The sequence below is a fragment of the Sander lucioperca genome, chromosome 6 (genome assembly GCF_008315115.2).
Source record: "Sander lucioperca isolate FBNREF2018 chromosome 6, SLUC_FBN_1.2, whole genome shotgun sequence".
NCBI lineage: Eukaryota > Metazoa > Chordata > Actinopteri > Perciformes > Percidae > Sander > Sander lucioperca.
In genome coordinates, this window is record NC_050178.1 from 32,173,365 (window position 1) to 32,196,307 (window position 22,943).

Consider the following 22,943-nt stretch of genomic DNA (forward strand, 5'->3'; position numbering starts at 1 on the left):
TGTCTTGACTTACCTCAATTTCATTATGGAATGGCTTGAGATGTCACTTAAGGTCGTGGTGTTTTTTCCTGTGATTTTGTGGGTGCATTTCTCCCCATCTTTTTCCACAACACATTCCGTTTTCTTTTCCACTTCTATGTAATAAAAGTTTTTCCAAATGCCGTTTATTCTTTTTCTCCCAAAGACGAACTCCGGCCGGCCACGGTCCCAGCTTTCTCTGTGTCAGACTTAATTTTGTTTGTTGTCACCGCTGCATCTTCTAAATTAAATAATGGCGCGACAGAGCTTGAGGAAGTAACGTCGCCTGCGTCTGCGCAGTGCGACCCGAGTGCGACCTGATGCAGCCAAGCCCCTGAAGTGAGACACAGGGAACAGAAATACCGCAAAATAATAATAATAACGCGACTAAACGAGACATTATAATATTTTGTCTTGTGAAGAGACATTTTAGCATAGTTTTTATTTTGTAAACCACATTTAGTCTTGTTTTTATTGGTCAACAATATTACATTATACATTTAATTATAGTCACATGACCAGCATTTAAGTTGCGTCTCGTCTTCGTCACATGATAAAGGTTCGTTGATGACGATATTTAGTCATAATTTTCGTTGACGAACCACTTGGTGGAAATATGAAGCAAAATGTAAACTTAAAAAAACAATTTAAAATGCTGTCCTGCACTTTTTGGCCAACAACAATAACCTTGACAATTTCAAATGTATAGCTATATGGATAATATCATTATCAAAAGGTGCTTGAAGGTTATCAGAGTTTTCCGTAAATCCAATACGGCACAGGTCTTGACTAAACAAATGAATGAGTTTTGCTAAATAGGCAAACCACATCAAACAAATATTACAGATAAGGCAGATATGGGTAGCAACCCAGAGTATAAAAGAGTCCTCGGATCCTCAGGTTGTTGTACAGAAGCAACATGGGCAAACTGCTTATCTGCATTGGTAAGCTGAGCTCCTTGCTCATAGAAACTTTTCAAACTTTGTTATTACACATTTGAACTTAATTTTATCTTGTGCATAATGCATATTGATTCTCATTTACTACTGAACTTGCCTTCTCCTCACCCTCTCTAATTCTGTCTCCTATCTCTGCAGGACTGGCTCTCCTGCTGCATGTGCAGCTAGGTAATTATATCCTTTATCCATTCAGTGTTGGTGTGATATGTGTAGATGTTGGTAATATAATGTAAGAGCAATTGTTACATATGTTGCAGGATCATCCTACATCCTCTCCTGTTATTTCACTAACTGGGGACAGTACCGTCCCGGAGCAGGCAAATATTTCCCCACCAACATTGACCCATGTCTCTGTGACCACCTCATCTATGCCTTTGCTGGAATGGACGGCAACATGATCAAGACCTACGAGTGGGACGATGAGAAACTCTATGGACAGTTCCAGGCCCTGAAGAACCAGTTAGTACACACAAATGCTCATAGTGATAATAGCTCATAGTGTGACTCCAGCACACATGAAAAAACAAATTATTAGACATTAGCATGCATGCACACTGATTAAATTTGAGAGGTTAAAGTGGATGTTGTTGCTGCTTGCAGGAACAGCAACCTGAAGACACTGCTGGCCATCGGAGGATGGAACTTTGGTACTCAGAAGTAAGTCATAATAAAATGAGGAACATGCTCTGACCAAGAGGAACTTGTAGCACAGGTAGAACTCTGACCTTCTTCCTGTCTCTATAGGTTCACAGCTATGGTTTCTTCTCCTGCCAATCGTCAGACCTTCATCAGCAGCGTGATCACGTTCCTGCGTCAGTATGAGTTTGATGGTCTGGATATCGACTGGGAGTACCCTGGCTCTCGTGGCTCCCCACCTCAGGATAAGGAGCGCTATACCGTTCTGGTCCAGGTCTGTCATATTGTTGTTTAATTTATGGCTACAGATTAATTTGTGTTGTAAACGGAAGTATACAGGCCGCTATTATTGCAGTTATACACTGTGTGTATATATATATATATATATATATATATATATATAATTCCATCTTTCCAGCTTTGGCCAAGAAGTCTGTGCAGTAGATTTCATAGAACTTTATATTAGGGTTATGTTGGAAATATAGTAATCAAATGCCATTATAATCTAAAACACTTTGTCAGTTTCTCAGTGCAATCACACTCTCTTTGGGCATCTGTAGGAGTTGATGAGCGCCTTTGAGGCCGAGGGCAAGAAGACCAACCGTCCCCGTCTGATGTTGACTGCTGCTGTCTCTGCTGGAAAGGGAACTATTGACTCTGGATACCAGATTGCCGCGATTGGAGCGTAAGTACATGAGCAAAGACATGCAAAAATTGCTAGCCTCACATTTGTTGCATAGATGACAGCCATTACTAAACATTAATCCTCATGTCTTGTTTGCCAGTGTGCTGGACTACTTCCACGTCATGACCTACGACTTCCATGGTTCTTGGGAGCACAATGTTGGAGAGAACAGCCCCCTGTACAAGGGCCCCGCTGATCAGGGATCCATGATCTACTTCAATGTGGTGAGTGAGGGCTCCAGCTGTAAATGTATAATAATTAAATTACAGAACAAATACTCACACTGGCCTGTATTCTCTCATGTGTAGGACTATGCTATGAACTACTGGAAGAGCAATGGTGCCCCAGCTGAGAAGCTGCTGGTTGGTTTCCCCACATATGGTCACACCTTCCGCCTGGCTTCCTCTAACACTGCTGTGGGAGCTCCTGCCAGTGGACCTGGAGCTGCTGGACCTTTCACCCGTCAGGCTGGCTTCTGGGCCTACTATGAGGTTTGTGCTTCTTTTTCTGAATCTGTGTGTGGATGTATAAGACAGGACAACATACTGTATATGCATGTATTGTGTAGATCCCAACCCATCTCTCTCCTATTAGATCTGCACTTTCCTGAAGCAAGGAGCCACTCAGGCTTGGGACAGCACACAGGATGTGCCATATGCCTACAACCAGGGAACCTGGGTTGGATATGACAATGTTAAGAGCTTCCAGATTAAGGTATGAAGTTGTATTTCTTCATTTAAATTCCCGTTCCAGACCTTTATGTTTCAAGGTTATTTAACACTTGGTTTCACCTGTCATCTGGTCTACAGATTCAGTGGTTGAAGCAGAGCGGTTTCGGTGGAGCCATGGTGTGGAGTTTGGATCTGGATGACTTCAGTGGCACTTTCTGCGGCCAGGGAAAATACCCCCTGATCAACACCATCAAGAGCGGACTGGGAACTGGAGCTTGTACGCATAAAGCACATATCCTCTGGTAATAAACATAATGAGGCTGTCTAATTTTTTTTTTAATTCTTACATTTCTCTCCCCAGCCTGCACTTCCCGTGTTGACCCCCTGGCTCCAGTGACACCAACCCAGCACGCTATGCCCCAGCCCGGCGGTGGTGGCAGCAGTGGTGGCGGCAGCAGCAGCGGTGGCAGTAGCACAGGATCTGGCTTCTGCGCTGGCAAGTCTAACGGTCTCTACCCTGACCCAACCAACAAGAACCACTTCTATGAGTGCAACCAGGGAAATACCTACAACCAGCACTGTGCTGTCGGCCTGGTGTTCGATAACAGCTGCAAGTGTTGCAACTGGGCTTAAACAATCCATGGTTGAACATCATACTGGTTGTTCTTAAGTTAGGAGCTGGTCAACTTTCATGTAACATAAGACCATCTAAGGTCCATTCAAGAACAGCTCTTTAACACCTGTCACTGATCTAACCTAAATAAACATCTCATTTAAATCAGATCTCTGATGGGTTTGTGTGTCCATGTATGTTTTCAGTCATAAAACCTCAAACCACTGAAGGAAAATGAAGTTACAGTATTCAATGCAGAATAACTTTGATCATCAAACATTAGCAACAAAATATATTTATTCATATTCACTCCTGTAGCGCACAGAGCAGTACAGTAAGAAAGTGAATGTGTGTATATAGGAGGTAAAGATAAACGTAATTGTCACTGCAGAAAAAACAGTTGAACATAAAAGCAGTAAAATTATAGTAGCAGAAAGACAAAGGCAACAACAGAGGTTATAATCAGTACTCTCATTATGACACACACACACACACACACACACACACACACACACACACACACACACACACACACACACACACACACGCACACGCACACACACGCACATTTCAGTAGCAGGGCAATTCAAAGTGCTTTACATAAAACATTAAAGAGCAGTTGAAAACAATTAAATGTAAAACATAAAATATGAGAATAAAAGTTACAGTGCAGTATAAGAAATTAACAATTATTTAAAGAAAGGTAGCATCAAAAAGAGAGGTCTCCAGCCTTGATTTAAAAGAACTGAGAGTTGCAGCGGACCTGTAGTTTTCTGGGAGTTTGTTCCAGATATGTGGAGCATTAAAAACTGAACGCTGCTTCCCCCTGTTTAGTTCTGACTCTGGGGACAACAAGCAGACCTGTCCCAGATGACCTGAGAGGTCTGGGTAGTTCATAGTGTAGCAGCAGATCAGAAATGTATTTTGGCCTTAAATCGTTGTTAGTAGTGATTTATAAACCAGCAAAGGTATTTTGAAATCAATTCTTTGAGGGACAGGAAGCCAGTACAAAGACTTCAGAACTGGGGTGATGTGATCCACTTTCTTGGTCTAAGTGAGGACTCAAGCAGCAGTGTTCTGAATCAGCTACAAGCTCAGCAGTATCTAATAGAAATGGGTTGTTAAGAAGCCTGACCATTGCATGAGGGTAGGATGTGTGCGTGTGTGTATGTATGTGTGCGTATTGCGTGGGAGATGGCAAAAGGTCTGTGTTCATCAGCAGGTTCTCTGTGCATGGTTGCCATAGTGAAAGAGTTTGGTTTGCGGTTTAGTAAGTTCAATGTAGCAGTAAAAACAACCACAGATGTTAAGACCTGTATTGTTTGCTGTGTATGAATGTTTAGAGCATTTCAAAGAGCAGATAACATCACAACTAACTAAACTAAACTGATCCAAACAATAAATATTCATTCTTGACTATCTTATACAAAGTGGACCACAATGGACTCTACACCTTACACAGCTCGTTGATTCTCTCTGGTGGGGAGATTTGGTAGTGTATCTAACACGGTTCATGTTCTCACAAAACAATTAAGCAAATACAGTATTTTTACTATATCATTGGCCAAACCTTCATTCAATTATGTCCTCCCTCCAACTGCATTCAAGTCACTTCTGCTGACATAAAAAGTGAGAGTCTGAGGGGGCATTTCAAAGTGCCCATGCCATTTTATTGCCATTATCCTTGTCATTCAAAAAAACGTTTCCATTGGTATTTTTCACACTGTGCTTATCAAGTAGTTTAGCACTCAGCTGTTGTTAGCAGGGGTAATACTTTGCTGCTGACACTAAATTATATTTAAAATGAAAAACAATTGAAAGGACTGGCTTTGCTGCACAGAGGTCATGTTTTTATTGGAAACGGCATTTCATGGCATTGTGTGGATACCTTAAGTATACCAATCCACATAGCAGATGCTGGCTCAGTGTTGATGGTATATCTTGTGGGTGTTGGCGTGATAGTAGTTGGTCCACCACTGAATATCTCGACAACTATTAAATGGATTGCTAGGGAATTAAGTACCAATATCCAAGGTCTCCAGAGGAAGAACACGCTAAACCAAGATGGTGAACATGGTAAACACATGGACTTAAGTTTGTTCTAAACTTTATTTATAAAGCACTTTTTTCTGTTTTCATCTCATAATTAAACCTTTTAAAATGTGACTGTTTATATCTAAATGACTTAGTGCTACAAATTACATATACACTTATAATTCATCCTAAATTAAAATGTGGGTTTTAAATGTATCAACAGCTTTGAGTGTACAACATTATCAGTCAGTCTCTGTTAATGAAGATTTAGAGAGATGGCACAGCCAGTGTAAGACTAATTTTAAAAACCACATCACATTACAATCCCCAAACTGCTGAGTCACATTCAAGGACACGAAAGGACAAAAAGCCTCTTTCCATTGCGATGTGACACACAGCACAGTTCACTTTAGGTGACAGACTAGTGATAACTGATATTAAACCATGTCAGGGTGATAAGGCATGTAGCAGAAAACTTAAGGACAACTGAGTAAACATCAGTATCAAACAAGTGTATTATAAATGGAAAATGGTGCAACTAGTGTTGTTTTTGGCGGCCTGTTTTAATTTTTGTTTTAGTCTAGTCTTTGTGTCAAGTTGTCATTTTAGTTTTTATTAGTTTTAGTCACGTTCATACTCTTTTTAGTCTAGTCAAGTTTCAGTCGATTAAAAGTCTGAGCATTTTAGTCTTATTTTAGTCAGAATTATCCATGACTATTTTAGTCTAGTTTTAGTCGACGAAAACGGATGACATTTTAGTCTAGTTTTAGTCGATGAAAATTGTATTTTAGTCTCTTTTTAGTAATGCAATTCTATTTAATCCAGTCAATATAAGTACTTAGTAGTATAGACAAAACCAAAATGTTGGCCAACAAGGGATGCTTAGTACACACTAATGTCAGTCAGGTAGGAACTAAGAACCCACATACTCTCTCACACAAACAAATATACACACACACACACACACACACACACACACACACACACACGCACACACACACACACGTTTGTCTCAGTCGTTTTCAGCTCCAGTGGCTAACGTGTAAAGCTAACGTTAAAATGAGACACATTAACCACAGCCTCATGAGTTGGCATTAGCTTTCTAAAATAGAAAGTAACGTGGTGTCTTGACTTACCTCAATTTCATTATGGAATGGCTTGAGATGTCACTTAAGGTCGTGGTGTTTTTTCCTGTGATTTTGTGGCTGCATTTCTCCCCATCTTTTTCCACAACACATTCCGTTTTCTTTTCCACTTCTATGTAATAAAAGTTTTTCCAAATGCCGTTTATTCTTTTTCTCCCAAAGACGAACTCCGGCCGGCCACGGTCCCAGCTTTCTCTGTGTCAGACTTAATTTTGTTTGTTGTCGTTTACGCTCATCTCACTCTCTAACTCACCGCTGCATCTTCTAAATTAAATAATGGCGCGACAGAGCTTGAGGAAGTAACGTCGCCTGCGTCTGCGCAGTGCGACCCGAGTGCGACCTGATGCAGCCAAGCCCCTGAAGTGAGACACAGGGAACAGAAATACCGCAAAATAATAATAATAACGCGACTAAACGAGACATTATAATATTTTGTCTTGTGAAGAGACATTTTAGCATAGTTTTTATTTTGTAAACCACATTTAGTCTTGTTTTTATTGGTCAACAATATTACATTATACATTTAATTATAGTCACATGACCAGCATTTAAGTTGCGTCTCGTCTTCGTCACATGATAAAGGTTCGTTGATGACGATATTTAGTCATAATTTTCGTTGACGAACCACTTGGTGGAAATATGAAGCAAAATGTAAACTTAAAAAAACAATTTAAAATGCTGTCCTGCACTTTTTGACCAACAACAATAACCTTGACAATTTCAAATGTATAGCTATATGGATAATATCATTATCAAAAGGTGCTTGAAGGTTATCAGAGTTTTCCGTAAATCCAATACGGCACAGGTCTTGACTAAACAAATGAATGAGTTTTGCTAAATAGGCAAACCACATCAAACAAATATTACAGATAAGGCAGATATGGGTACCAACCCAGAGTATAAAAGAGTCCTCGGATCCTCAGGTTGTTGTACAGAAGCAACATGGGCAAACTGCTTATCTGCATTGGTAAGCTGAGCTCCTTGCTCATAGAAACTTTTCAAACTTTGTTATTACACATTTGAACTTAATTTTATCTTGTGCATAATGCAAATTGATTCTCATTTACTACTGAACTTGCCTTCTCCTCACCCTCTCTAATTCTGTCTCCTATCTCTGCAGGACTGGCTCTCCTGCTGCATGTGCAGCTAGGTAATTATATCCTTTATCCATTCAGTGTTGGTGTGATATGTGTAGATGTTGGTAATATAATGTAAGAGCAATTGTTACATATGTTGCAGGATCATCCTACATCCTCTCCTGTTATTTCACTAACTGGGGACAGTACCGTCCCGGAGCAGGCAAATATTTCCCCACCAACATTGACCCATGTCTCTGTGACCACCTCATCTATGCCTTTGCTGGAATGGACGGCAACATGATCAAGACCTACGAGTGGGACGATGAGAAACTCTATGGACAGTTCCAGGCCCTGAAGAACCAGTTAGTACACACAAATGCTCATAGTGATAATAGCTCATAGTGTGACTCCAGCACACATGAAAAAACAAATTATTAGACATTAGCATGCATGCACACTGATTAAATTTGAGAGGTTAAAGTGGATGTTGTTGCTGCTTGCAGGAACAGCAACCTGAAGACACTGCTGGCCATCGGAGGATGGAACTTTGGTACTCAGAAGTAAGTCGTAATAAAATGAGGAACATGCTCTGACCAAGAGGAACTTGTAGCACAGGTAGAACTCTGACCTTCTTCCTGTCTCTATAGGTTCACAGCTATGGTTTCTTCTCCTGCCAATCGTCAGACCTTCATCAGCAGCGTGATCACGTTCCTGCGTCAGTATGAGTTTGATGGTCTGGATATCGACTGGGAGTACCCTGGCTCTCGTGGCTCCCCACCTCAGGATAAGGAGCGCTATACCGTTCTGGTCCAGGTCTGTCATATTGTTGTTTAATTTATGGCTACAGATTAATTTGTGTTGTAAACGGAAGTATACAGGCCGCTATTATTGCAGTTATACACTGTGTATATATATATATATATATATATATATATATATATATATATATATATATATAGAATTCCATCTTTCCAGCTTTGGCCAAGAAGTCTGTGCAGTAGATTTCATAGAACTTTATATTAGGGTTATGTTGGAAATATAGTAATCAAATGCCATTATAATCTAAAACACTTTGTCAGTTTCTCAGTGCAATCACACTCTCTTTGGGCATCTGTAGGAGTTGATGAGCGCCTTTGAGGCCGAGGGCAAGAAGACCAACCGTCCCCGTCTGATGTTGACTGCTGCTGTCTCTGCTGGAAAGGGAACTATTGACTCTGGATACCAGATTGCCGCGATTGGAGCGTAAGTACATGAGCAAAGACATGCAAAAATTGCTAGCCTCACATTTGTTGCATAGATGACAGCCATTACTAAACATTAATCCTCATGTCTTGTTTGCCAGTGTGCTGGACTACTTCCACGTCATGACCTACGACTTCCATGGTTCTTGGGAGCACAATGTTGGAGAGAACAGCCCCCTGTACAAGGGCCCCGCTGATCAGGGATCCATGATCTACTTCAATGTGGTGAGTGAGGGCTCCAGCTGTAAATGTATAATAATTAAATTACAGAACAAATACTCACACTGGCCTGTATTCTCTCATGTGTAGGACTATGCTATGAACTACTGGAAGAGCAATGGTGCCCCAGCTGAGAAGCTGCTGGTTGGTTTCCCCACATATGGTCACACCTTCCGCCTGGCTTCCTCTAACACTGCTGTGGGAGCTCCTGCCAGTGGACCTGGAGCTGCTGGACCTTTCACCCGTCAGGCTGGCTTCTGGGCCTACTATGAGGTTTGTGCTTCTTTTTCTGAATCTGTGTGTGGATGTATAAGACAGGACAACATACTGTATATGCATGTATTGTGTAGATCCCAACCCATCTCTCTCCTATTAGATCTGCACTTTCCTGAAGCAAGGAGCCACTCAGGCTTGGGACAGCACACAGGATGTGCCATATGCCTACAACCAGGGAACCTGGGTTGGATATGACAATGTTAAGAGCTTCCAGATTAAGGTATGAAGTTGTATTTCTTCATTTAAATTCCCGTTCCAGACCTTTATGTTTCAAGGTTATTTAACACTTGGTTTCACCTGTCATCTGGTCTACAGATTCAGTGGTTGAAGCAGAGCGGTTTCGGTGGAGCCATGGTGTGGAGTTTGGATCTGGATGACTTCAGTGGCACTTTCTGCGGCCAGGGAAAATACCCCCTGATCAACACCATCAAGAGCGGACTGGGAACTGGAGCTTGTACGCATAAAGCACATATCCTCTGGTAATAAACATAATGAGGCTGTCTAATTTTTTTTTTAATTCTTACATTTCTCTCCCCAGCCTGCACTTCCCGTGTTGACCCCCTGGCTCCAGTGACACCAACCCAGCACGCTATGCCCCAGCCCGGCGGTGGTGGCAGCAGTGGTGGCGGCAGCAGCAGCGGTGGCAGTAGCACAGGATCTGGCTTCTGCGCTGGCAAGTCTAACGGTCTCTACCCTGACCCAACCAACAAGAACCACTTCTATGAGTGCAACCAGGGAAATACCTACAACCAGCACTGTGCTGTCGGCCTGGTGTTCGATAACAGCTGCAAGTGTTGCAACTGGACTTAAACAATCCATGGTTGAACATCATACTGGTTGTTCTTAAGTTAGGAGCTGGTCAACTTTCATGTAACATAAGACCATCTAAGGTCCATTCAAGAACAGCTCTTTAACACCTGTCACTGATCTAACCTAAATAAACATCTCATTTTTGGGGTGATGTGATCCACTTTCTTGGTCTAAGTGAGGACTCAAACAGCAGTGTTCTGAATCAGCTGCAGCTGTCTGATAGATTTTTTAGGGAGACCTGTAAAGACACCGTTAAAGTAGTCAAATCTACTGAAGATAAAAGCATGGACAAGTTTTTCCAAATCCTGCTGAGACATAAGTCCTTTAACCCTTGATATATTCTTAAAGTGATAATAGGCTGACTTTGTTATTGTCTTAATGTGGCTGTTGAAATTCAGGACTGAGTCCATGACTACACCAAGATTTCTGGCTTTGTCTGTTGTTTTTAACATTGTCGTTTGAAGCTGAGCACTCAGTTTTAATCGTATCTCTTTTGCTCCAAAAACAACCACCTCGGTTTTTTCTTCCGTTAATTTAAGAAAGTTCTGGCACATCCAGGTAATAAGGTTATGTAAATTTGTGTGTCGTCCACATAACTATGGTAACTTATTTCGTTGTTTTCCATAATCTGAGCCAGTGGAAGCATGTAGATGTTAAACAGAAGGGGAACACGTCATATTTGTATGCTCAGATGCATAATTACCTATAGACACAAAGTAGTCCCTAGTCTTTCAGTAGGATTCAAACCAGTTTAGTATGGTGCCAGAAAGTCCAACCTAGTTTTCCATTCTAGTAATATGTCATGGTCGACCGTGTCAAATGCAGCACTGAGATCAAGTAATACTAAGAGTGAAATTTTGCCACTATCTGTGTTTAAGTAGATGTCATTAAAGACTTTAACAGGAGCCGTCTCAGTGCTGTGGTGTGGTCGAAAACCTGACTGGAAGCTGTTCTTTAGTGACAAGAAAAGGTTGAGTTGTTGAAAAAACGCTTTTTTAATGATTTTACTTAAAAATGGAAGGTTTGATATCAGCCTATAATTGCTCATTGGTGACATGTCTAGATTGTTCTTTTTTAAGAGTGGCTTCATGACTGCAGTTTCCAGGGACTGTGGGAAGATACCTGAAAGAAGAGACTGATGACGCTGGTCTCTTGCTCTTTTTAGGGGTCCAAGCCCGAGGGGGCATGGCAACGCGGTTCACATCTCCAGCGGAGCTGTGGAACCCTATTGTTTTTCTACTGATTTTCCTCCATTATTTTTCTTCTCCGCCTAAAATTCCAACTACAGCCTAAACCGTACATGGTGGGGGGTTGCCGTTTTCAGGACTGGTCTGAAACTCCGCAAGGACCTCAGGCGCAAAAATTGAACCACTTCTACCACTAGGTGGCGCTATAGCAGAAAAAAACACGTTTGGCCCTATAACTCCCACACCGTACACCAGACATTTAAGAACCATATATCCACGCGTTCCCTGGATCCAACTGAATCACGTGATATAGGCCACGCCCATTTCCGCCTAGACTTTTATGCGTGAAAAATCGCGATTTATCAAAAACCTACTTTTTCGATCTCCTCCTAGACCGTGCGACCGATCTCCATGAAACTTGGACCGTAGCATCTCCAGACCGACCTGGCAAAAAATTAATAAAAAGAATTTTTATAGGTTAAAAATTATGCATATTACACACAAACAAATTTGTGTAGCTAACTATTAAAACACCAACTTTGCCATATCTCGGCCAAAATAAATGCTATCAACGCCAAACTTTAGATTCTTCTTTGGCATGACTGTCAGGAGGTCCCCCACACGTTTTACAAAAATTGGTAACTAGGGGGCGCTACAAGTTGAAAAAGTTTATATCTCATGAACAGCTCATCCGATTTTTACAAAATTTGATGGGTACCATCTAGGGACACTCCTGAGGCCATCTCTAGAGTGGGGTACTGAGGGGTCAAAGTGGGCGTGGCCTATGGGACCCAAGTCTAGATTCACCACTTACAGTAATGTGAACAACTTTAAATTTACTGGGTAAATAGACAATGGGTCATGGACCACACCTACCAAAAATTACACATGTGGACCACTAGGTGGCGCTATAATGTTTTTTTGCCTTTAACTCCCACATTACACATCGCACATTAGAAATCCTTACATCCACGTGTTCCTTGAATCAATCTGAATCACATGATATAGGCCACGCCCATTTCTGCTTAAAATATTTTACGCAATATTGCGCAATGCGAAAAACCAACTTTTTCAAACTCGTCCTAGGCCGTGCGACGGATCAGCACGAAACCTGGTACGTAGCATCTCCAGATGGACCTGACCAAAAGTTACTCAAGGAATTTTACTACGTTAAAGTATGCACATTTGACGACCAAACAAATTTTCATAGCTAGCTACCACACTTTGCGAAGATCGGCCTTTAGTGGGCGCTATAAGCAACGTTTATTTGTTTTGGCCAATAACTCAATGCATTTAAATGGGAAATTTGCATATGCAATATTTCTGCCACAGTAAATGCAATCAACACGAAACTGTGGTGCTCGTTCGGCATGAGGCTCTGAGGCTCTGTACCAAATTTGGCGAAGATCGGCCATTAGGGGGCGGTATAATCAACGTAGACATGTTTTGGCACTTTAACTCAATCACTTTTGATGACATATTTGCAATGGGATTGTACCACAGACCTTGCAGCTCACACTTCTCAATATTTACTGATATTTACCTCCTACCGTTACGTTTTGGTTTTTGCTTTCGCGTGCTCCCCTAGTTTTCTACAATAAACAAACTTCTTAACCCACCTTACAAAGTTTCTACAACCTTCACAGTGGACAAACGCAACTCTTTTCTCTCACTTTTTCAATCAAAAATCAACACCATTCATAGGCACCGATACTGTGGGTGCTCCAGAGTTCGAGCACCCACGGAAAATACTGAGCACCCACGTGTGCCAGACTGCCAGTAGGCTACATTCATTTAAAATTAAACATTGCAGTTGGTGCTAAGTGGAGCGTCTGTCATAGTGTGATTGGTTATGTCGGTGACATTGATTCTTAATTTCCCACGAAGCTGATCGCGGTTACGTGTCAGTTAAACTTTTCATCTCCAATCCTATCTGTATCTGTGAGAAGTGTCGCTGTCCTGAGATGAAACCTACTTTACGGCTTAATTATCAAGTTAATAGGCGTGTGTGTTTGCGTCGGCCGCTGTCCATTTCCTAAGGTTCTGAAATGCATTGCATTGCATGCATCCATTTTTGACTACTTTTTTTTAAAGGGCGTGCGCCTGTGAGCACCCACGGAGGAAACCATAAATCAGCGCCTATGACACCATTTACAACAACCTGACCACCTCCCCTGCTCCTTCAACCACCACACCTGCCTCCCCCCTCCACCCTCTCAGTCACTCTCTCATTTCTCTCTGCTGTCCCCTGTGGTCAGGGGGGTTAAGAAGTTTGTTTATTGTAGAGAATTGTTAAAGGTAGTCTGTGTATGCATGGAGATGAGCTGTTAACCACTACATTTGCAACAGCAATGTACCGCAGACGTCGCGGCTCACACTGGTACGGTCTGCGATACGCACACCTTGCGGATCAAACCTCTCGATATTCACCAATGTTTGCCTGCCCACGTAATGCTTTAGGTCCTGCTTTGGCGCAGCTCCCCGGGTCATCGGGGGCGAGTGGCGCAGCTTCCCGGGGCGTCAGGAGCGACTGGCATCGGAGGCTTGGACCCCGTCATAACTGCTTGCAGTTCTAGTCAATATTGTTTTTCTTTTTCTGGGCAAAAAAGAAGACTCCTGTAAAAGAGCTGAAGCCAAACAATTTGAAACATTTTTGAAAAGCCCATTGGTAGAATATCAAATCAACAGGAGGAGGTTTTCATATGTTGTATAATGTCCTCCAGGTCTTTATGGTTGATTGTATAAAATTGCGTCATATTGGAATTTGTTTTGCCTGGATACTGTGACAACACATATCCCGTACTTGATATGGAGGCACTGACTGCTTGTCTAATTTTCTGAATTTTTTATTACCGAAGAAGGAGGCAAATTCATTGCAGGCCTTGGTGGATAAAAGTTCAGATGCTACTGGTACTGGAGGGTTTGTTAACCTATCGACAGTAGCAAACAAAGCACACAATAAAACACACACACACACACACACACACACACACACACACACACACACAAAACTACTTTCCATTATTTGTTTGTCAACATGATTACTGTCAATACCCCGCCCCCCCATGTAAAAAAAAAAGAGCAATGCAACCTGTTACACAGACATGCAATACTGATCTGATAATGAGATTAGAGTAAAGAGTTCAGGGCAGAACTTCATAATGATTGAGTTGTAATCATACACTGTTGGTTGTAATACTACCCTGCCACTGAAGCCCATGTGAGATTAGCTTTAAAGGTCCAATGTGTGGGAATTTCTCCCATCTAGCGTTGAGATCATATATCGCAATCACCTTTCTTCAACGCAGTTCAAAGTACGTATTACAGCTACGGTAGCCTTCACGCTTTTTTCTAATGATGCTGGTCTCTTGCTCTTTTCAATATTGTTTTTCTTTTTCTGGGCGAAGAAGAAGACTCCTGTTCCTGCTGAAATTTGGATTTTGAATACGTGTGGTCCTCCATGTTTCCTTCTTCAAACTTGCCGGGGCCGTGACGATTAGCAGCACCTGTGAGTTTATCATGTGACAGCGAAAACGCGAAAGGCGGAGCAGTATGTCCTGTATGTCCCTTACCGGCTAACGTATTTCAAGATGGCGCATGAATATGGATACCCCAGTTCATGCAAATGCAAATGTAAAATTTCAAGCCAATAGGAATACTTGGAATTGATGGTGATGTCAAATATTCATGAAAAGGACAAGTTTGTGAACGGGCAACACAGATTTTGAGAATGAACAACTAAAAACGTTACACACTGGACCTTTACCACATTTAGCAATATCTGATCTATATAAATATGTTATTTAAAGCAGCTGGACATCAGACATGGAGAAATAAGTTATTTATTGTAGAATATCAGAGGTGAGGAACAAAAGATGTAGTTAACTGACACGAAACTATACTTGACATAGAAAGACAAAAATGATCACTGATACAGTCACAAATGACAGAACATAAGCATTTTAGATGAAAGACAGTGAGATAAATATAAAACCATGGTTCACTGTCAAAATAAGACCCATTACCTGATTCTCAAGCCCAATTAAGCAATAGTTTGATTTACACATTGAATCAAATTATTTCTTTAACTTGAAAAAATTGCTATTATTCTAAGTAGCTTTCAGACACTTGTGTGGTCGAGTCCTAAATGGCTCTGCTCCGTTTACCGTAAACATATGACCTCACACAAGATTGCTGCAAGCTGCCTGCCCTAGCAGGAAATGGTGGATGGTTTGTCACAAATCACTTAATATAACTTTAACTTTCAGTATAAAGTTTCACAGATTACACTGCTGCACCGACGGGAAGAAAATGTAATCACACAAAAAACACATATCACAGCCATGAGCTCGAGATGACATTTACATTTACTTCTGGTTTGGTTTTAGGCCTCATCCTGAGGCGGCAGTGTTCTTGTGAGTAGCGTTCTCCTCGATGAATGTCCAGGTAGGGATGCCATTGTTCAGCTGGAGAGCACAATGACTTCAGACGCTGTGGAAGGTAAGAGATTAACATTATTTCGCTGTCATGTCTTTGAATTCATGGAATAAAATCTCAGGCTGTGCAATATGCAATGCTTTGAAAAATGTAGACAACATTAGTAATTTAAATTACCATATTTGTCCAGCTATCATAACACACACATACATACCTTCCAGGGGCTTCCCTCTGCTCTCATCAGTGTATACACAGCGATGACAGGGACCCAGAGGAGGATAAATACAGCTATGCACCAGCCCAAAACCAAACCCCACACTGGGAACTGGACTCCTCCATAAGAGGGTGGCGTAAACGTCATCAGTGACCAGATCAGGATCACCTAAAGCAGCCGGTTTCATTCATCAAACATGATCAGAACTAACTTCATAAATTTAGACAAGGGGCAGTTTTATTTATTCACTTTTTTAATTTGCTCAAAAGCAGTTACATACAAACATTAAATCTGGATAATTGTAATTCATACAAGTTATGTGGCTTCTGGCAGAAATAATAACACCTTTTTCCATAGATTTAAGTCGGTCTTTTGAAGCCATAATAATAATAATCATTTCTGATTCTTGATTTGATGGCACTCATCAACATATGCATTTAGGCAGATGCTGCCAGAGTCTTTTACATCAGGGTCATTGTGTGACGTTTGACTCACCACTATGATGCAGGGGCTGATGAAGAACCAACATGCTCTCCACCATAGCCAGAAAGTGAAACTCTTTTTTCCAATCATCATCTCAATGTCTTTAATAAAACGGTTGCCTCCTGTAATGCATGGAAACAATACAGACATGTACGCAGCTGGAGTTTAAGGGCTCTCTGTTACCTTAAATGCACATATCTCAAATTATCAAATTTACCATATATGTAGCAGACACCAATGATCTCCAAGAGAACCAAAAATAGCAGCACCCAGCTGCCGGCAAACTGGTCGATTAGAGTCACCCAGTATATTCCTGCCTATCTCAGACACACACACACACACACACACACACACACACACACACACTCCTTAGTAGGTTAACAAGGCCTTTGTCTATAACCCAAAGTACACTAAGGCAACCTTACCCTTGTGATACAAGGCAGACCCAGCAGGTAGAGGATGGAAGATGTTGTTATAGTCAATAAAGCTCGTTTGGATTTGAAGGTTTTAGGGAAAGCATCGAGCAGACAGGTGGTAATCACCTCTAATGACAAGAGGAGAGATTTCAGGATACAGCAATCTATCGCAACAGCAACAGTCTTAATGTTATGCAAGTATGAATGGCAACTGAATATTTCACCTATTCCTGCAAACTGAGAGTCCAGACCAACAGTCAAAAGCATGAAGAAAAACAAAATGGACCAAAGAGGGGAAATAGGAAGCTTAGACAAAGCATCTGGATATGCAATGAATGCCAGGCCAAATCCTGCACAAAGACAAAGAAACAAAACATCAGAGGTCACCTGGCTGTCTTCCAAATGTTTTAGTACTGTATTTGGTGCCCACATGGTGTGTCTGTCTGACCTTCCTTCACCACTTCTCCAACAGGCATTTTGTAGATGTGGGCCATGTGACCCAAGATTGAAAATATGGCAAAGCCCGCAAGCACACTGGTACCTCGGAAAAAGATGAAAATAGCAAAGTAGATGAGACAAATATATAAATTATTAAAACTTTCTTTAAATGGTTATGTTACTGTAGCTGTGCTCCTACCAGCATTAGTAAGTGTTACAACAAATGAGTCCTTGAACACATTATTGTGGAAGTTGTTGTAAGAAGCAAGAGTCATGACTCCACCCCAGCCAATCGAGAGAGAGTAAAAGGTCTGAGTTGCTGCGTCTTTCCAGACCTAAAAAACACAACACACAGTCATGCTTTGAATCAAAAGACGTAGATTACTGTACTGTGTTGCAGTTAATCAGGTAAATTTGAGTCCCTACCTGTGCTTCTGTCAGTTTAGTCAAATTGGATTGGGAACCAATGTAGAACTCTATGCCGTCTCTGGCTCCCTCTAGTGTCACACCTCTGATCAGCAGAATCAGAATCACCACATAAGGAAATGTAGCTGTAAAATACACAACCTGTAAAGACAAAATCCAAGAGTAATAATTGTATAAAAAAATATTATTTCATTTGATATATTCTTGCTACTGGGAGTTCCAAGCATACATTGTAAAACCTCAGGGCTTACAAATGTAAATGTGTTTGCCATGCAAATTAGCGTGTACTTTTTCTTTTTTTTTTTATCTCAAATCTGCATACAAATGTACATTTTCACGGAATAGTTTAATATTTTGGGCAACATAGTTATTCACTTTCTTGCCAAGAGTTAATGAGACAATTAAAACCACTCTCATGTCTGTATTATATGTTAAAGCTATAGTGCGTAGTTTCTGCTGTCCCCATGAGGAATTCTACTGTCGGCGCGTCCACACGATACAAGCCTTCTGTGATCGCGCAGCACCCTCACCCCTCCTCCATTTAGTTGCTAGTAGTCAAGGAGGACACAGAGGATTAAAAAAACATGATGGACTCTTCAGAAGAGGTAATTATCTTCACTCGAGTTTCTGCATGCGAAAGTCGCCGGATGACAACATTTTCTAAACATAGCCAGAAATACAGAGAGTTGTGTGGAGCTGATAGTCTTATTTAGCTTTGTAGCAACTCATTTGGCAATGGCTTGAATGAAACGGACGTTCATTAATATAAAAAAGTTACGCGCTAGAGTTTTAAATATGTAGCTACAGCAAGATGTTGGTTAGCTTAGCTTAGCACAACAGCTGGTAAAAGGAGCAAACAGCTACCCGACTATCAGCAACTCTAAAGTTCACTAATTAACATGTTGAATAATTTCCTCTAATGCCACCAGAAGGTCAAAATTTCAGTTTGTCCAATACTTTGTAAATGACAAAGCTAATGTTGTTCCCATCAGTTTCAGCTGTACTTTGTGTTGAGTGCTGATTAGCATGCTAACACGCTAAACTCAAATAGTAAACTTGGCAAACATTATACCTGCTAAACATCTGCACGTTAGCATTGTGAACATTTTAACATGCTGATGTCAGCATTTAGCTCAATGTACTTTGAGCTAAATACAGCCTCACAAAGATTCTAGCATGACCGTAGACCATACCTGCCAACACTCCCGTTTTTCCTGGGTTTCTCCCGTTTTTTAGCCCTATCTCCCGGACCTCTCCCGGTTTGTTATTTCTCCTGTGAAACTCCCGTAATTTGCATGGCCCAAACTCCTTTATAAATAATCGGACCAATATGTTTGTATAATGTTGACCAGTTGCCAGATCTTGTATGAAACGCATCCTATTCACACAATCCACACACCATATACAATTTTCAACTCATTTGTCACCTCAACCTGGCAACCTATAACCCAGTTCCGCAGTTAATCTCTGCGCAAGCTTCGCGGAAAGTTCAGACTCGAAAGTGAGCCGATAAAAATGGCAGGTGACGGCGGTGTTCCCGCAAAGAAATAGAAATATAGCTGTAAATTTCAACAGTGTTGGGCGCAACAATTTACATGCATCTTACCTAGTCATATCGACAACCTCCATGCTTTTTGTAAGGTGTGTCGCATTGATTTTAATGTAGTGCACGGCGGGAAAAATGACATTACCAAGCACATTAAAACACAGCGGCACCATTGCGCAGAAGAGGCACATAAGGGTACACAGGCGATTTCATCCTTGATCACGAAAGGACAGACAGAGGCAGATAACGTGATGCAAGCTGAACTCACTTAACACTTACAGTACACTTAACAGTACCCCGGTCACGCCACCATGCCCCCGCACAAATCTCCCGGATTTTGAATACCAAATGTTGGCAGGTATGCTGTAGACTCTTGTCTTGTTACAGTACACACGTGACAGTGGTATTTATTTTCTAATTTTCAACAAGAAAGCTATAGATACAGATAGTGGTCAATATACTCCCTGTGCTGTACCAAGGCAGCTGAGCATGGATCACATTTTTTCATCATCTCGCTAAATGAGAGATTTGCTTGCTTTGTATTGCAGGAAACCCTTCAGATAAAAATGATTGTTTGATTTTTGCAGTGGGCTTCATATATGCATTGGCCCCGACTTTGGACTGTTGAGGTTGTTGTCTTACTTTGCCTGATGACTTGATGCCTCTGATGAGCGCTGCAGCAACAATCATGGAGCTCAGCAGCAGACAGAGGGCCAAGTGCCAAACTACGGGTCCTGTTTCATCCAGACCACTAGATCTCTGCAGAGCCACACGACTGAGGAGGAGAGACATCTGACTGTACAGCCACAGCAGTATGACAAGTGTGTGTATATGTGCTTGTTTGTATGAGTGTGTGATTCTTACTCCCAGTACTGCTCACTTGGGCTCTGCAATGGAACTGTGATCATGTCGGATAGAGGGCAAGTGCTGTTTCCCTGAGTCCAGTTGGCCACTAAAGAACCACTTACATTGCAGTACACTAGAAAAGTAAAAAAGGTCATTTACAAGCATTAATTTCCCAGAATGGAGAAGTTATTTTATTATTTAGCTTTGACCTGTAGCTGAGAATGCACCATAATACTGATAAAAAATGCACTGAACTACAGGTTTTGTTTTTAGCATACATTTCAATCTTTCATTTATATCAGATTATGTCATCTCGTCATTGTTCTTGCACCCCGACTCCAGGAGAATGACACATTAGCTTTCACCAAAAAGCAGATTTGATCCACATCTGAAAAAAGCACCTATTGGCGTGTTGCTGCAGTTACTGTCAGCCTGATTGAGGCAGCTGGACCACGGCAAAGGAGACTGGAAGGAGGCAAACATGTAGTACAGGCTGTAGGCGATGATGACGTTATAGTAAACTGATACTATTAAAGTGACCATAACCATGGCAACACCAACACCTGGAGAGCAAGAGAGAGAGGTTACAAGCCACTGTTGCTTAGGTAAGGAGTCATAAAAAAAAAAAAGACTTGTTTTGGTTCCACAGTTGACCATTGACCAACAGCTTCATTAAATCCCTCATGTTTGACATATTCAGATGTACCCAACTGATGTTTCAAAAAACTTAAATGGTAGTCTTACCCTGCAGGATAGGCACTGCTCTCCATATGTTAATTGGTCCTTGGCTGCAAAACTGCCCGAAGGCGCTTTCCAGGAAGAAAAGAGGAATTCCAGCCAACACCAACATCACAAAGTAGGGGATAAGAAAGGCACCTGTTCAAAATGACGGATTAAATACAATATTAACAGTGGTGCTATCAGACAGGATTTCTAACACTAACACGCATTAGACACCAAATACGTACCCCCTCCATTATTGTAGGCCAAATATGGAAATCTCCAGATATTTCCCAGTCCAACAGCATAGCCGATCATAGAGAGGATGTATTCCTTCTTGCTGGCCCAGTTCCCACGCTCAGTATTCTCATCACCATCATTCACATGTGGGTCCTGCTTATTGAAAAGGTTCAAAACTTATTAAAGTGGTAAAAGTTGTAAATTGTCTCAGATGTTGTAATAAAAAAAATCAACTGCAGTGAGAACAGTAAGGTTTAGAACAATGCAATACAAATTTCTGCGATGCTATAAGATAAGATCTGACAAAGCTCTACAGATATCATAGAACAGTGTTTCTCAGCTGTGTGCTGAGTCACTACTGCAGCCAATTGTACTGCTGATTATTTTGACTACAGTTATTACTCCTCACTGCTAGAACGAATACAGTGCATGTGTAAAAAATTAAATATAGGCTGTTTTCACTTGGGTGTCACATTTTTGTTGATTGCTTACACACTGAAATCAAAAGTATTACACAATTATCAAAACCTTACACTCAAGGAGCAAAACATTGGCCCAGATGTGCACCACTATAAGCACAATGTCAGCCTCACACTTTTTTCAATTCCAAAGCACTGACTGTCAATTTACTAAACCTATGAGCCAATCTGTGAAACACAGCCATCAGGTGCGCAAACATATGATTGCTTAATTATAGACACACCGATCAGGTTTAAGTACTATAAAAAATGCAGCAGGTAAGTCTAGTATTTTCTGTACTGTATTTTCAGATCTTTCTTTTTTTTCCTTCTTTTTTTACTGTTATTGTAGCCTGTACTGGATACAGTATTTTATATTTGTCTGTTGTTTGCTGAGCTAACAGTGTTATGCACACTACTGTAGTACTGTAGCATGAAAACTGGGATATGGAGAGAAATAAATTATATTTTCCTCAGTCTGCAGCATTGGTCTTGTGTAGCCTTTGGTCAACTTATTGTATATTTGCACTTTCTCTGTGTACTTCATTTACACTCTAATCACTGAGAAGTTGAATTGCTAAAAGTGTTTTAGGTTTGCAACAGCAGTGTGTAACTGGTTCAAACTGAATTACTGTAAGACTGGATTGTGGTAGTTTCAGCACACAAAATGACATCATCACTCCCAGACAATTTCACATCTATGGCAAATTAAATTAAGCCATTACATTTAAATGAGATCTTTTTTCACCTTCTTTTGCAGCACGTCATAAAAACAAATGTTTCTAAAATTATTACAATTAAAAACAGAAAACATGGTATTTATATTCCATAAGCAAGCAATACGGCTTGTTTTGTGTTCCTCACTAGATTGCATTAGATTGTATTATCAGAAATACAGGCAAGCCCCCATTTCCTCAGTCTTTTCCAACGTAACCATTGTGTTGTAAACTATCGAGTGAAAGTCTTGTCAAACAGATTTATAATCCTACCTGGTCGACAACAGCAGGATTTGTGAAAATTAAATCCTTGAAACTGTTCCAGCTGTATTCCCGCATGTCCTTGCTTGTTAATGGTCTGTATAAGAAACTCAAATTACTCAGGTGGGTCTGTTTTAAAGTCCCTTCCCCTCCGACAGACAAGGGAGTG

At 41.1% G+C, this 22,943-nt stretch overlaps 3 protein-coding genes across 3 annotated transcripts; 2 read left to right on the forward strand and 1 right to left on the reverse strand.

The window, feature by feature from the left end:
- Nucleotides 1-937: 937 nt before the first annotated feature.
- Nucleotides 938-3,752, forward strand: LOC116065276 (acidic mammalian chitinase-like). Its single transcript, XM_031320719.1, has 11 exons — nt 938-962; nt 1,116-1,145; nt 1,235-1,436; nt 1,578-1,634; nt 1,722-1,887; nt 2,174-2,298; nt 2,399-2,522; nt 2,607-2,789; nt 2,893-3,012; nt 3,108-3,246; nt 3,331-3,752. Exons 1-11 carry the CDS (start codon nt 938-940, stop codon nt 3,600-3,602), a joined length of 1,443 nt encoding a protein of 480 aa, XP_031176579.1. The 3' UTR covers nt 3,603-3,752.
- A 3,951-nt stretch (nt 3,753-7,703) lies between these two features.
- On the forward strand, nt 7,704-10,528 carry LOC116065286 (acidic mammalian chitinase-like). Its single transcript, XM_031320730.2, has 11 exons — nt 7,704-7,728; nt 7,882-7,911; nt 8,001-8,202; nt 8,344-8,400; nt 8,488-8,653; nt 8,958-9,082; nt 9,183-9,306; nt 9,391-9,573; nt 9,677-9,796; nt 9,892-10,030; nt 10,115-10,528. Exons 1-11 carry the CDS (start codon nt 7,704-7,706, stop codon nt 10,384-10,386), a joined length of 1,443 nt encoding a protein of 480 aa, XP_031176590.1. The 3' UTR covers nt 10,387-10,528.
- Nucleotides 10,529-15,399: 4,871 nt separating this feature from the next.
- Nucleotides 15,400-22,943, reverse strand: slc6a14 (solute carrier family 6 member 14). Its single transcript, XM_031323009.2, has 15 exons — nt 22,787-22,943; nt 21,348-21,492; nt 21,124-21,255; nt 20,781-20,942; nt 20,398-20,512; nt 20,176-20,308; nt 17,988-18,128; nt 17,761-17,896; nt 17,572-17,664; nt 17,348-17,473; nt 17,133-17,251; nt 16,925-17,024; nt 16,720-16,829; nt 16,225-16,392; nt 15,400-16,064 (listed from the first exon to the last, which is right to left on the reverse strand). Exons 1-15 carry the CDS (start codon nt 22,850-22,852, stop codon nt 15,909-15,911), a joined length of 1,902 nt encoding a protein of 633 aa, XP_031178869.1. The 5' UTR covers nt 22,853-22,943; the 3' UTR covers nt 15,400-15,908.

Bases quoted from the DNA above. Each gene is read 5' to 3' on its own strand.
- LOC116065276 (XM_031320719.1), top strand. From the start codon at position 938: ATGGGCAAACTGCTTATCTGCATTG. The intron at 1,437-1,577 runs GTTAGTACACAC...TGCTGCTTGCAG, and splicing joins TTCCAGGCCCTGAAGAACCA to GAACAGCAACCTGAAGACAC. The intron at 3,247-3,330 runs GTACGCATAAAG...TTCTCTCCCCAG, and splicing joins CGGACTGGGAACTGGAGCTT to CCTGCACTTCCCGTGTTGAC.
- LOC116065286 (XM_031320730.2), top strand. From the start codon at position 7,704: ATGGGCAAACTGCTTATCTGCATTG. The intron at 7,729-7,881 runs GTAAGCTGAGCT...CTATCTCTGCAG, and splicing joins CAAACTGCTTATCTGCATTG to GACTGGCTCTCCTGCTGCAT. The intron at 9,307-9,390 runs GTGAGTGAGGGC...TCTCATGTGTAG, and splicing joins CCATGATCTACTTCAATGTG to GACTATGCTATGAACTACTG.
- slc6a14 (XM_031323009.2), bottom strand. From the start codon at position 22,852: ATGCGGGAATACAGCTGGAACAGTTTCAAGGATTTAATTTTCACAAAT. The intron at 21,493-22,786 runs GTAGGATTATAA...TTCAATAAGCAG, and splicing joins ATCCTGCTGTTGTCGACCAG to GACCCACATGTGAATGATGG. The intron at 17,897-17,987 runs GTAGGGACTCAA...TGTGTTTTTTAG, and splicing joins CTAAACTGACAGAAGCACAG to GTCTGGAAAGACGCAGCAAC.